We start from the raw sequence: 14,053 nt of genomic DNA, 5'->3' as shown, positions 1-14,053 counted from the left end.
AGGTCTTTATAAAGATAGATGCCCAGGCCCCACCCAGACCCCCCGGATGGAAGTGTGCAGACCTGGAGGCCAGGAGTCTGTGCTCTTAATAATTCCCCAGGTGATGCCTGTGGCCAGGCAACCTTGGGAGATTCTGGAATAGCAGTGGCCACCTCCCTGGGCACAGGAATGACCAGGGAGAGGTCTCTCTGAAGCTGCCTCTCTGATCCCAGGGTCACCCTCTCCTCCCACCCAAGATGAGACTTGAATGTAGTCACGTGGTTCTGGAGCAAGAATGAATCACATCCCCTCATGGGCCCTGGTTTCCACCTTAAGCAGCAATAGCAGGAAAAGCATTCACTGAGAGCCTACTGTGTGCCAGGTGCTGTGCCAACCACATTGGAGCCTGGTCGCCAATGTCCGGTATTCGCTGGCACCCTGCCCCAGGGGCGAAAGGACCCCCTCCCTCTCTTGGGCCGGTGAAAAACTGACCTCACCACACTGACGTCCAGAAACTGCCCCACCCCGGTGGAAAGTCCCTGCCAGACAAACGGCTCCTGGAAATGGCCAAAACCGCAGGACAGACCGCAGGTTTCACCTGACCCAGGACAACCCCCACTGCCACCAATTTCTGCCAGCATAAAAACTTGCCCCTGCTCCAGTATGGCGCGGCTTCTCCAGCTCTCCTCTCCGAGCTGGTGAACCCGCCCGTGTGCTCCCAATAAAGCCTGTTTAATCTGGTCTCTGATTGGACTCACGGTTTTTCCTTGCGGCGGCGTAAAACCTAATAGCCCTCATCCACCCCACGCCCCCCCCCCGCCCCCCAGAAGCTTTCAAGGGGCTCGACGGTTAGCGGGGAGATCCAGGTTTCAGAGCTGAGTCACTTGCCTGGTGTTCCCACTGGTGATGGCCTGGCCAGGACCCACCCCATCTGCCTGACCCCAAAGCTGGAGATGCAGAGTCTGGGAGACCTACCGTGACCCCAGGGAGTGGGGTCCAGCACTGGGAGACTGGAACAGGGAGACACAGAGAGCCACACAGGGAGCCAGTGGTATTTCTTTACAATAAGCAACTTTTGTTCCATTTACTTGTTTGTAAAATCATTTGAAAAAGGAGAAGTCCCTTCTGGCAGATCAGCACTGTGCTAGGGTCCCCCAGGGTCCCTGTGCCGGAGGACGGAGTACAACAGCCCTCCCTGCCACCAGACTCCTGGCTCCCCTGTCCTCTCCCAGGAAGGCTCAGAGCAGCTTCAGGTCTGTCCTGCCCACAGAGGCCTGTGTAGGGCAGGGCAGGGCAGGGCGGGGCATGGCGGGAATCAGCCCTGGCAGCAGCCCCAGAGCCTGACACAGGCGGCAATGTTCCTGGTCAAAGGCTCTGCCAGCCAGATATTGTGGGCAGGAGCCTAGCTGTGAAGCAATGCAAGCTGCTGCGGGACCTTGGGCCTTCTTTCATAAGTTCTGGGTTTCTCTGACTCAGCCACACTTTGTTAGATAATTTTCCGATTGGAAAGGGCCAGGCCTTTCATATGCAAAAACCTCTGCTCAAGCTTGGGTGGGGCGGGATGTTGGTTGTGGCCTTAGGTGGGACTGTGGCTTTGGCAGTGGTTGGTGCAGCTGTAATGGAAACACAAGAGTGACAACTGTGCAGAACCCAATTCCATGGAGATGCCCCTCAGCCCCTGCTGTCCCAGGTCATCCTATTGTGCAGTTTCTACCCTCTACGTGTGGCAGCCACAGTGACAGAGCCTGGGGTTGGAGCAAAGGGAGGAGATGGGCCCCGGCCCCTTGGGGCTCACACAGCTAAAGGGGGAAGCAAGGGTTACAACAATCACTCCTGCTGGGACAGAAGAGGAGGTGACACCTGAGGGAGGTGGCAGAGAATCCTCGAAGGGCTGGTGTGAGGTGGTGTGAAAGGATTTCCAGAAATAGAGCAGGTGAGATGAAGACACATGATGCTGAGAAGAGGGAACAGGACAAGGAAAAGGTCTGCAAACAGAACAGTGCCCGCAGGTTTGCAGTCAGCAAGAATCCCCGGTGAGTGAGTGGTCCAAGGTCATGTGCAGGCAGAGACGTGAGGAAGAGAGAAACCCAAGGAGGGATCGCAGAACATACCTATGGCCCTTATTCTCCAAAAATCCCTCACCGTGGTGGATGGGTCACTTTCTCCAACCACACACAACACACAGACACACACAGTGTGTGAATGTCATTTCATGGGACCTACAACTTCATTTCCTCTGTAGAGTTACCTTGTGTGCTCAGGGAACACAAAACTTGTTCAAGCCACTTCCTACAGTCTCCAGCTGAGGTCCTAACAAGGAGATCGGACGTAGCTCTGTCACTCGCCAATGTTTGCTTTAACAGAATGCCTTCACCGTACAGCACTGTCCAGTGTCCATTCTTTGAGTCAAAGTGGAGAGATATCTGTCCATCCAGTCCAAACTCCCAGGATGCAGTGGTGAGTCCATTGGATTCCTGCTCACACATCATGCTGCCCTGCAGGGAGAGAGGACCTGTCCCCAGCACCATGGGAAAGAGGTCAGCCTTGGGTCTTGACAGCCTTTGTCCCCACCTGCTGTCCAGCCCTCTGCTCTCCTGGTCCTGCTCTGTCCTCTGAGTCCTACACTGGCTCCCGAGGCTCTCTGGTGGGATGGACTTCCCACATTTGCATAAACACAATTGATCCCTCACCCTACACCTCTGTTCTGCCTCCACCCTGGGTTTGTAAACGTACCGCTGGTTGCAGGAATCTCTGCTTTAATGTCCAGCAGGGTCTTCTTGAGCTCTTCCACCACGTACTGCAGAGCGTCTCTCTGTTCACTCCAGGCCTGTGTGGCATTCATCTCCAGAACACTGATGAGTCTGACCTTGTGGCCACCACAGGTATAATGAAGAAATGTGTTCCCATTGACCTGGCCTTGAATTTCACACCACGGTTGTCCATTAGGAGTGACTGTGAATGTGTAGCCCAGAGAGGGAGCACCTGTGAGGGAGGAAGCAGGGGTGGGAATAAAGGTAACTGAGCGCCCCTCCCCCATCTGGACAGCAAGCCAACCCCTGATGGCCTGGCCAGGCGGCCCTTGTCCTGTCCCAATGCAGATGGCAGGGGCTCGGGCTCCCACTTTGCAGAGGCCTTTAGTGAGGCGGGTGGGTGGGGTGTGCTGTCGCGACTCGCCGCTCGAGGTGGAGGAGGGGGCTCCGTCCTCTCTCCCATCTTCCTCCCGGTCCCTTCACCCAGGACTATTTGTGACAAGTCACAGGCTCATTTCCCTCCCTCTCACCTGGAAAGAGGCAGCCAGGTAAGCAGATGCCCTGAGACTGAAAGGCGCCCGCCAGCATAGATGATCGTGGAGGGGTCTGTGCCCCACCCGGCGGGAAGGTTCCCCACCCCCACCGTGGGCTCCCCGCACTCACTCAGGTTCACTCGCCCCCGATTCAATTTCCCAACTCACAGCGGGGAGCAGCGGGTTCCCAAAGCAGAAGCAGGAGCAACATGAAGGGGCTGACACCTTCAGACACAGACTGCTCTATCTCGACCCTCAGGAGCAGTGCACGCGCCCAGGACAGAAAGTTACACGGACCAAACGCTGCCAACACAGGCGGTGAGGACCGAGGTGGTGAGGGGTGGCTCTGACCGCTCGGGAACGTCTGGGGCTCAGATGCATCCTGAGGTGGAGTTTCGTGCCGCCCGCCCACCTCATTGGCCGCTCGCCCCCCCCCCCCCCCCCCCCCCCCCCCGCCAGTGCGGTGCTCCTTTGCCTCGGGTTTGGAGGCCCATTGCCTTGGGTGGGGAGGCCGTGTTGGGTGGGGAGGCCTCTGAGTCAGAGTGGGCCGGCCGGTGCTCCATCTTTGGCCTTGGGGCCCCACTCCCGCCCCCACCGGACCTGTCTTGGTCCAGTGCCTGTGACCACAACCCCGAAAATTGGGTACCTCCGTTGAATTCTACGAAGATATCTCTATAAGGCTGACACCTGATTTCTCAACAGAAAGTCCTGAGTCCGCCTCACTCTCTGACTGCCAGTGCCCGAGGCTGCAGGGCCTCCTGTTTCCTGGGATGGGCAGCCCTCGCCCCACAGGCTGCACTGGTGCCTGGGGTGGCTGGAGCACATGAGCACACACTGGGCGGCTTCCCATGGCCCCTCTGAGTCCCAGATGCCAGGTTTATTGGGGGAGACATCCCCTGGGGAGCCAATAGAATCACAGGCAGGTCACACGCCGAGAGGGGGAGCCGTCCTTGGAAATGATCATCAGGCGCAGACTCCCAGCCACTGGAGGGTCCGTGGGTGGAGAGAGAAGCGGGTGGGGGTCGCACAGCAGGCGGCCGCACCCCTCTGGGGAGAAGTCCCGCAGGGCTCTGAGCATTGCCCTCGCTGCAGCCAGTCTCCAGCATGGGGGGGTCGGACCCCGAGTCCTTATTGTCCACCGGGAGCGGAGGCCCCACTCATATCGGTGTCCAGATGGAGTCCTTATGCAGGTGCCCAGGCTTGTGGTTTTGTGTGGTGCGTTACACGCCATTCCCTCCGTCTTGACACAGTACTTGACATGCCTTCCCTGGCGTACAGTGACTCCACATGAGTTGGTCAGAAGTGCCCCAAAGCCCACTCTGCTCCTGTTCTAAACACTTGTCCAGCCACGCTTGACTCAGGGCAGGGCTTATATCACAGTCGAACTTTCTTTTTTAAAAAAATACAACTTATTCTGTTATATTTCTACTTTTCAGTCTTTATAAATTAATAATGGGAATGACGACTACCAACCTACCAGGGCTTCTCAATTTCATGCTCTAATACTCCTCACCTCAACACAACAGATGCTCCCCTGCTCTCATCTGGGAGTAAACCTACTGCAGACACTTCTAGCATTATGACATGTAAAGCTGTGCGTCGGTCAGCACTGGCTTTGCATATATTCCTCTTGGCAGTTCCACTAACCAGATGCATGCTGACTCTCACTGCACTTCCTTCCACAGGTGGCATGCAGGGGTCTCGCCTGTTCATTTGCAGCATCAGCATTCTAGGGTCCAAAAGGAGAAAACAAGGTTTGAGAGAAAATGATGGTTGTATCAATCCAGAAACGAGACAGGATAACAGAGAACTCTGGAATCTTAGTGTCTTCACAATATTATACTGAAGTCTCCAGTTACCCACTGCCTGGCACAGTCCATAAAGCCAACTTTTTTTTTTTTTTTTACTACTATCCAGCCAGACCTGCTGAGGGCATGTATTCAAAGGGGATGAGCTCTTGGGGAGAAGGGGCTCTCCACAATTTCTTGTGACTTCTGGGACTGCTCCCGATGTATGGACTAGCTCAACTGGGGAACCAACAGGCACCATGCTCAGTCCTTCACCTCCAGCATCCCTGATTGTTTCCACATTCAGTTCTTGAGATGTGTATTTGGGTAGCACAGTGCTGTTGTGAAATATGAAAATCAGTAGTCACATTTACTCAGGTTTCCACAAACAAAACTAGAAATATGAACACAGCCCAATATGGGAACCTGATGAATTATCTCTACAGCCTGTGGAGTAGCCTTCCATCTATATATATAAAAGCCTAATCAACCGTTCCACCATTCCACTGGTAGCTATGACATGCACTGACCACTAGGGTGTAGACACTCCAACTGGTAGGTTAGCTTGCTGCTGGGGTCCAGTCAATAGGGACTGGGCAAGCTGGCCAGACATGCCCTGGAGCCCTCCAGCGGTCCCGCGCCGGCCCACATGTGCACTGATAGTGTCCCTCGGCCTGGCCTGTGCCTTCTCACAATCTGGAACTCCTTGGGGGATATCTGCAGGCCAGGCCAAGGGACCCCACCAGTGCACGAATTTGTGCACTGGGCCTTTAGTTAGATTATATAAGATCAAGAGGGGATTTTTTAACAAATATATTTTATTGATTTTTTACAGAGAGAAAGGGAGAGGGTTAGAGAATTAGAAACATCTATGAGAGAGAAACATTGATCAGCTGCCTCCTGCACACCTCCTACTGGGGATGTGCCTGCAACCAAGTTACATGCCCTTGACTGGAATCGAACCTGGGACCCTTGAGTCTGCAGGCCGACGCTCTATCCACTGAGCCAAACTGGTCAGGGTGAAGATGTGTTTTAATGACATAATAAGGCATAGGAAAATGCCACCCAGAGGAGGTTATACTGGAGAGTCCTTGCCGCCTATGGCAACTTCTGAGTCTGTTTATTTCCGAGTCAGTGCTTAGTGATTCATATTTTTTCTTGATTGTGGACCACATTTTCTTGCTTTTTAGCTTGTCTGGGAAGTTTTAGATTGCACACTTGAATGTTCTGAATTGTACACTGTTAAAGGTATTTTTAGAAGGGCAAAAATCCTACATAATAAAAGCCTAATATGCTAAATGTCTGGCCATCTGGTTGTCCATTCAACGAATCAAAGCGTAATATGCTAATGATAGGCTAAGGCTGCTCAACCACTCACTATGACGTGCACTGACCACCAGGGAGCAGACACTCTGACCAGTAGGTTAGCTTGCTGTTGGGGTCCGGCTCACTCGCAATCCAGAACCCCTTGGGGGGTGTCGGAGAGTCGGTTTTAGCCAGATCCTGGTTTCAGCCAGATGCTGTGGGCTAGGCTGAGGTACCCCACTGGTGCATGAATTCGAGCACCAGCCTTCTAGTAAATAAATAACTGTATAGAAAAATAGCAGTCTCTCCCCTCTGGTGAAGATTAGCAAAAAGGGAAAAGGAGGAAACCTTACCTTTTAAGACGGCATGGATGGACCTGGAGAGCATTAGACAGAAAAAAAACACCTTGTTATTCTCAGGATTTGAATCTTGCTGTTGGTATTTGTCATGTTTGGCTCAGATAAACTAAAAAATTATCTAAAAAAGGAACAATAGAAAACTCCAAAGTAATTAACTTTTATAGAATATAAAGGTGTTTATTTAAATTTAATCATCTACACTAACAAAAGAGAAACATGGTAATTAGCGTACGACCGCTACCCTTCCCATTGGCTAATCAGGGAGATATGCAAATTAACTGTCAGCCAAGATGGCGGCCGGCAGCCAGGCAGCTGATGCGAACAGGGAGGCTTGCTTCCTTCAGTGACAGAGGAAGCCAACATTCCCCGCCTGCCTTGCCGGCCTCTGAGCTTCAGTTGGAAACATTGTAACATTTATAGAAGATAAACAAAACCCCAGAAACCCGCTTTCAGCCAGCCGGGATCTCAGAGCTGGAGTTGATACAGTGTATCGATGATAGAACCCAAACAAACCAGATACCTGCTTTCAGCAGCCAAGCCTCAGAGCTAAAGCTGGCCCAGAATAAAAAAAAAAAAAAAAAAAGAAAGGAGCGGTTGGGAGCTTCATCACCCGCAGAGCCTGAAAACAGCCCTCAGCCCCTCACCCAGACTGGCCAGGCACCCCAGTGGGGACCCCACCCTGAAGGGTGTGTGACCAGCTGCAAACAGCCATCATCCCCTCATCCAGGCTGGCCAGGCACCCCAGTGGGGACCCCCACCCTGATCCAGGACACCCTTCAGGGCAAACCAGCCGGCCCCCAGGCCTCTATCCTATATAGTAAAAGGGTAATATGCCTCCCAGCACCGGGATCAGCAGAGCCACGAGGCCTCTTGGCACTGGATCAGCGTGACAGGGGGCAGCGCCCAAACCCCCTGATCGCCCTGCGGCTCTGTGTGTGACAGGGTGCGGCGCCCCAACCCACCCCCCCCCACAGGCCCTGCTCTGTGTGTGACAGGGTGCAGCACCCTAACCCCCTGATCGGCCCTGCCCTGAGTGTGACAGTGGCGGCGCCCCAACCCCCTGATCGGCCCTGCTCTGTGGGTGATAGAGGGTGGCGCCCCAACCCCCCGACCCCACGGGCCCTGCTCTGTGTGTGATGGGGTAGAGCCATAACCTCCCCATCGGCCCTGCCCTGAGTGTCACAGTGGCGGCGCCCCAACCCCCTGATCGGCCCTGCTCTGTGTGTGACAGAGGGCGGTGCCCCAACTCCCCTATAGGCCCTACTCTGTGAGTGACGGGGGAGCTCCCCAACCCCCTGATGGGCCCTGCTCTGTGCATGACAGGGGGCAGCGCCCAACCCCCTGATTGGCCCTGCTCTGTATGTGACAGGGTACGGAGCCCCAACCCCCCTGATGGGCCCTGCTTTGTGCGTGACAGGGGGCAGCGCCCCAACACCCTGATTGGCCCTGCTCTGTGCGTGACAGGGGGTGGCACCGCAACCTCCCCATTGACCCTGCCTTGAGTGTGACAGGGGGCGGTGCCCCAACCCCCCAATCGGCCCTACCCTGAGCGTGACTGAGGGTGGCATCGCAACCTTCCGATCCGCCCTGCTCTGTGCATGACAGGGGGCGGCGCCCCAACTCCCCAATCAGCCCTGCTCTGAGCCCGACCAGGGGCTGCACCTAGGGATTGGGCCTGCCCTCTGCCACCCGGGAGCAGGCCTAAGCCAGCAGGTCGTTATCTCCTGAGGGGTCCCAGACTGCGAGAGGGCACAGGCCGGGCTGAGGGACCCCCCCTTCGCCCCCGAGTGCACAAATTTTTGTGCACCGGGCCCCTAGTACTGATATAAGCTAGCAATGGAAACAGTTGTAAATAAAGCTGTTCACTGAATTCATGGCTGGTGGCTAGAAGATCAGAGAGAAATGTTGAGACAGAGGAGAAAGAGCCCGGGTGGATGAGGAGGTCAGTAAGATGGACAGTCCGAAGGCGCTGAGGATGTCAGTAGAGCTGCCCCAGAAGCAAGAACTCGCGTGTGTAGTCCTGCTCCATTCTGCTACATGCTTATACAGGTCACAATGTATGTGAATGGTTTTCCCAGCCTGGTGAGTTGGCTTCATGTTTGTTCTACATTTGTGGTCCACTGATTGACTTTGCTGTGCTGATAGGTGTTGCCACCAATGGCACTTTCTATAGCCCAGAGGTTCTCAACCTGTGGGTCACGACCCCTTTGGGATTGCCTAAGACCATCAGAAAACACATATATGATTACATATTGTTTTTGTGATTAATCACTATGCCTAAATTGGTAACAATGAAAATACATCCTGCATATCAGATATTTACATTATGATTCATAACAGAACCACTGCACCTCTTTCACAATGTTGCTCATTATCATATAACAAAAAATAATCTCTTTTCCCAGACTGGTAGTCTTCCACCTTCCCCAGCATGTCACCTCTGCTGCCTACATCACTGCTTTTGAGGACACAGAGAGAAGCCCTAAGGTCTGGCACTTTTTGGCAATATTATCTGCTTGGAAATAATACATGCAGAGATGTCTCTGATCTTCCACAAGAAGATGGAAAATGTTCTCTTCGTTGAGATTTCTCATTGAAACTATTAATGTTTAAATGTAGGAATTACATCTCTTAGGAACACAGAACATGACATGATATGTTTAAAAAGCACCAGAGAGGATAATCAGCAATGCAATGGACGTGAGATGCTGCATCTACTGTCTCATCCTGATCAGACCTGGTCTCTGGGCAGAAGGTTTGAACTCCTGGTGTCCTAAAACTGAGCAGCAGGTCATGCAGAGGCAGCCAAGCAAAGGCAGAGTCGCTGAGATGGTCCACACACCAGGGCCTTCTTGGTCCCATCGCATAGGCAGCCTGCAGAAAAGGGCGGGTGTTGGTCCCAGTGGCTCAGGAAACCCTGGGTCAGTTCTGGGGCTACAGAACCCCACTCTCCCCATCTCCAGCCCTGCCCTCACTAGAGTCACATCTTTCCCTGAACCTGCCACCCCTGCCCTGGGACCAGCAGCCTGTACCAAGCTCTGCCCACCCTTTGCACATCAGAGTCACCCCAGCCCTGACAGATGTTTTGAGCTCAGGACTAAAGTGAGTAATGACTCAATCTGCTCCCTTCACTCAGGTCTGATGCTCCGGGGGGGGTGGGAGGGTCTAAGACCTAGTGGGAGCTCTGATGGACAGGAAGGACCATCCTGACACCTGACGGCCTGGGGAGGCTTGCAGACAAACACCCCTTTTTTCCTTTCTCTCCCAGCCTCTTAGCCAGCAGCACACAGAGCTCTCAGTATGACCGTCCCAGCCCTGCCCTATCCATAGGGGCCCCTCAGTGGCTCAGGATCTGGTGTGTGGAGGAGGCTGGCTGTCAGGTGATTATACCAGGGCTCAGCCAGGAATCCCAGGCCTCCTTCTTTTTTTATTTTTATTTTTTATTTACTTCTTTTTTAAAAAAGTGAATAGGAATTTTTATTGTCAGGACACAGAAGGTACTCAGGGAATCCAGTGTAACAGCTGGACCTCATGGGACGGGAATGTTGTTAACCAACCGTTTTCTCCATCTCTCTCTCTGGGGCTTATCTCACCACATCTGCTCCATTCTTCTCTCTACAGACTCACATCTGCCATCGAGACCTCAAGTTTTGCTCTTCATTATTGAGGCCTCCTTCTAACTTGAAGGTTTGCCTCCTTAGTCCTTACTGTTTGCCTCCCCCCGTACTGGGCCTTTCACAGCCACATTGTGTGAACTCCGGCCTTTCGAGTTGGGTCTGCAAGGCCTTCCACCTCTTCCCGGGCTTAGACCCAGGCCACTCTCCTCTTAGCCTCCTAGATACTCCCCTTCCCCTGGACACATCACATGGCGCCAGCATGCTGCTCTCACCTGAACGTGAGCACTGCCCCTGCCGTGTGCCTGCTGAGCCCACACCACCCATCCTGGGCCCAAAAACACTCTCCCAAACAGAGAACCTGAAACAGGACTGAAATCCCTAAACCCCTTCAGCATCTACAGGCCTTAAGCCTTGGTGGGAGCCCCTCCCTTTCCCACTGGCATCAACAGTGAGGAGACAGCAGCACTCAGGGCTGAGCTTGTGCAACTTATTGCTGTGAAGTGATAACATGTGTTAGTCTCCTGTTCTAATTTCCAGGGGGAGAAGTTTAAGGGGGGCGGGATCAGGGGTCAGGCTGGGAATTCATCTTTCCCTGTCCTCACCCCAGGCCATCTGTCCCTCATTTCCCATATAATGAAGCCCTCAGTACCTGTTACTCTAAGGGCCCAGCCTAAGATGCCAACTAGGATTGCGCAGATGAGGATCACAGGGAGGACCGAATGGATGGGCGTGTTGGTTGTGGCCTTGGACGGGACTGTGGCTGTGGCAGTGGTTGGTGCAGCTGTAATGGAAACAGAAGAGTGACAACCGAGCAGAGCCCGATTCCATGGAGATGCCCCTCAGCCCCTGCTGTCCCAGGTCATCCTATTGTGCAGTTCCTACCCTCTCGTGTGGCAGCCACAGTGACAGAGCCAGGGGTTGGAGCAAAGAGAGGAGATGGGCCTGGCCCCTGGGGGCTCACACAGCTAAAGGGGGAAGCAAGGGTTACAACAATCACTCCTTCTGGGACAGAAGAGGAGGTGACACCTGAGGGAGGTGGCAGAGAATCCTCGCAGGGCTGATGTGAGGTGGTGGTAAAGGATTTCCAGAAATAGAGCAGGTGAGATGAAGACACATGATGCTGAGAAGAGGGAACAGGACAAGGAAAAGGTCTGCAAACAGAACAGTGCCTGCAGGTTTGCAGTCAGCAAGAATCCCCGGTGAGTGAGTGGTCCAAGGTCATGTGCAGGCAGAGACGTGAGGAAGAGAGAAACCCAAGGAGGGATCGCAGAACATACCTATGGCCCTTATTCTCCAAAAATCCCTCACCGTGGTGGATGGGTCACTTTCTCAAACCACACACAACACACAGACACACACACAGTGTGAATCTCATTTCATGGGACCTACAACTTCATTTCCTCTGTAGAATTACCTTGTGTGCTCAGGGGACACAAAACTTGTTCAAGCCACTTCCTACAGTCTCCAGTTGAGGTCCTAACAAGGAGATCGGTCATAGCTCTGTCACTCGCCAATGTTTGCTTTAACAGTCTGCCTTCACCGTGCAGCACTGTCCAGTGTCCATTCTTTGAGTCAAAGTGGAGAGATATCTGTCCATCCAGTCCAAACTCCCAGGATGCAGCGGTGAGTACATTGGATTCCTGCTCACACATCATGCTGCCCTGCAGGGAGAGAGGACCTGTCCCCAGCACCATGGGAAAGAGGTCAGCCTTGGGTCTTGACAGCCTTTGTCCCCACCTGGTGTCCAGCCCTCTGCTCCCCTCTGCTCTCCTGGTCCTGCTCTGTCCTCTGTGTCCTACACTGACTCCTGAGGCTCTTGGGTGGGATGGACTTCCCACATTTACATAAACACAACTGATCCCTCACCCTACACCTCTGTTCAGCCTCCACCCTGGGTTTTGTAAACGTACCGCTGGTTGCAGGAATCTCTGCTTTAATGTCCAGCAGGGTCTTCTTGAGCTCTTCCACCACGTACTGCAGAGCTTCTCTCTGTTCACTCCAGGCCTGTGTGGCATTCACATCCAGGACACTGATGAGTCTGACCTTGTCGCCACCACAGGTATAATGAAGAAATGTGTTCCCATTGACCTGGCCTTGAATTTCACACCACGGTTGTCCATTAGGAGTGACTGTGAATGTGTAGCCCAGAGAGGGAGCACCTGTGAGGGAGGAAGCAGGGGTGGGAATAAAGGTAACTAAGTGCCCCTCCCCCATTCCGGACAGCAAGCCAACCCCTGATGGCCTGGCCAGGCGGCCCTTGTCCTGTCCCAATACAGATGGCAGGGGCTCGGGCTCCCACTTTGCAGAGGCCTTTAGTGAGACGCATGGGTGGTGCGTGCTGTCGCGGCTCGGGGTGGAGGAGGGGGCTCCGTCCTCTCTCCCATCTTCCTCCCGGTCCCTTCGCCCAGGACTATTTGTGACAAGTCACAGGCTCATTTCCCTCCCTCTCACCTGGACAGAGGCAGTCAGGTAAGCAGATGCCCTGAGACTGAAAGGCGCCCACAGAGATAATCGTGGAGGGGTCTGTGCCCCACCCAGCGGGAAGGTTCCCCACTCCCACCGTGGGTTCCCTGCACATTCCATCCCTCAGACACCCTCGTCCCGATTCAATTCCCCAAGTCACAGCTTGGAGCAGCGGGTTCCCAAAGCAGAAGCAGGAGCAACAAGACCGGGCTGACACCTTCAGTCCTATAGCCCTCCATCTCGACCCTCAGCAGCAGTGCACGCGCCCAGGACAGAAAGTTACACGGACCAAACGCCTACACAGGCGGTGAGAACCGAGGTGGTGAGGGCTGACTGACCGCTGGGGAACGTCTGGGGCACAGATGTATCCAGTGAGTGTAGCCTGAGCACTTCATTGGCCCTGGCCCCCTTTCTCCCAACACCTCATTGGCCCTGGCCCCCTCCCTCCTCACCTCACCCCACCACCGCCTGCTCCTCCCCGGAGATGGTTCACTAGGTGGTTAGGTTGTGGTTCTGAGGCCCAATGCGGGTGTGTGTGTGTGTGTGTGTGTGTGTGTGCACCCTCTGAGTCAGACTGGGCTGGTTGGTGCTCCATCTTTGGCATCCGGCCCCAGTCCCACCCCCGCCCGCCCTGTCTTGGCCCAGTGCCTGTGACCACAACCCCGAATGTTGGGTACCTCAGCTGAACTCTATGAAGATATCTCTATAAGGTTGACACCTGATTTCTCATCAGAAAGTCCTGAGTCTGCCTCACTCTCTGACTGCCAGTGCCCGAGGCTGCAGGGCCTCCTGTTTCCTGGGATGGGCAGCCCTCGCCCCACAGGCTGCACTGGTGCCTGGGGTGGCTGGAGCACATGAGCACACACTGGGCGGCTTCCCATGGCCCCTCTGAGTCCCAGATGCCAGGTTTATTAGGGGAGACCTCCCCGGGGAGCCAATAGAATCCCACACAGCTCACACACCGAGCAGGGGAGCCTTCCTTAGAAGCGATCATCAGGCGCAGACTCCCAGCCACTGGAGGGTCTGCTGTTGGAGAGAGAAGCAGGCGGGGGTCGCACAGCAGGCGGCCGCACCCCTCTGGGGAGAAGTCCCGCAGGGCTCTGAGCATTGCCTGTGCTGCAGCCAGGCTCCAGCATGGGGAGGTCGGACCCCGAGTTCTTATTGCCCACCGGGAGCGGAGGCCCCACTCACATCGGTGTCCAGATGGAGTCCTTATGCAGGTGCCCAGGCTGTGGTTCTGTGTGGTGCCTTACACGCCAT

At 54.5% G+C, this 14,053-nt stretch overlaps 2 protein-coding genes across 2 annotated transcripts; both read right to left on the bottom strand.

The window, feature by feature from the left end:
- Nucleotides 1–1,425: 1,425 nt before the first annotated feature.
- On the bottom strand, nt 1,426–5,142 carry LOC139002713 (UL-16 binding protein 5-like). The gene is made up of 5 exons (XM_070403789.1): nt 5,122–5,142; nt 4,910–4,991; nt 2,713–2,961; nt 2,228–2,491; nt 1,426–1,592 (listed from the first exon to the last, which is right to left on the bottom strand). Exons 1-5 carry the CDS (start codon nt 5,140–5,142, stop codon nt 1,501–1,503), a joined length of 708 nt encoding a protein of 235 aa, XP_070259890.1. The 3' UTR covers nt 1,426–1,500.
- A 4,233-nt stretch (nt 5,143–9,375) lies between these two features.
- On the bottom strand, nt 9,376–14,053 carry LOC139002712 (UL16-binding protein 6-like). The gene is made up of 5 exons (XM_070403788.1): nt 14,047–14,053; nt 12,241–12,489; nt 11,745–12,008; nt 10,980–11,111; nt 9,376–9,587 (listed from the first exon to the last, which is right to left on the bottom strand). The coding sequence occupies exons 1-5, from the start codon at nt 14,051–14,053 to the stop codon at nt 9,505–9,507; spliced, it is 735 nt and encodes a 244-aa protein (XP_070259889.1). The 3' UTR covers nt 9,376–9,504.

The sequence above is a fragment of the Myotis yumanensis genome, unplaced genomic scaffold (genome assembly GCF_028538775.1).
Source record: "Myotis yumanensis isolate MYYU_CA2020_CCGP unplaced genomic scaffold, mMyoYum1.0.hap1 SCAF_2, whole genome shotgun sequence".
Classification (NCBI taxonomy): Eukaryota; Metazoa; Chordata; class Mammalia; order Chiroptera; family Vespertilionidae; genus Myotis; species Myotis yumanensis.
This window is presented reverse-complemented; position numbering and strand designations above follow the sequence as displayed.

What these genes read in the sequence shown, in the direction of transcription:
- LOC139002713 (XM_070403789.1), bottom strand. Translation starts at nt 5,142, where the DNA reads ATGGACTGTGCCAGGCAGTGG. An exon ending in TGGACTGTGCCAGGCAGTGG is followed by an intron (nt 4,992 to 5,121) that starts GTAACTGGAGAC and finishes TTTGGACCCTAG; the next exon opens with AATGCTGATGCTGCAAATGA. An exon ending in AGAGATTCCTGCAACCAGCG is followed by an intron (nt 2,492 to 2,712) that starts GTACGTTTACAA and finishes TGCTGGGGACAG; the next exon opens with GTCCTCTCTCCCTGCAGGGC.
- LOC139002712 (XM_070403788.1), bottom strand. An exon ending in AGAGATTCCTGCAACCAGCG is followed by an intron (nt 12,009 to 12,240) that starts GTACGTTTACAA and finishes TGCTGGGGACAG; the next exon opens with GTCCTCTCTCCCTGCAGGGC. An exon ending in CTGGGCCCTTAGAGTAACAG is followed by an intron (nt 9,588 to 10,979) that starts GTACTGAGGGCT and finishes CCTTTTCTGCAG; the next exon opens with GCTGCCTATGCGATGGGACC.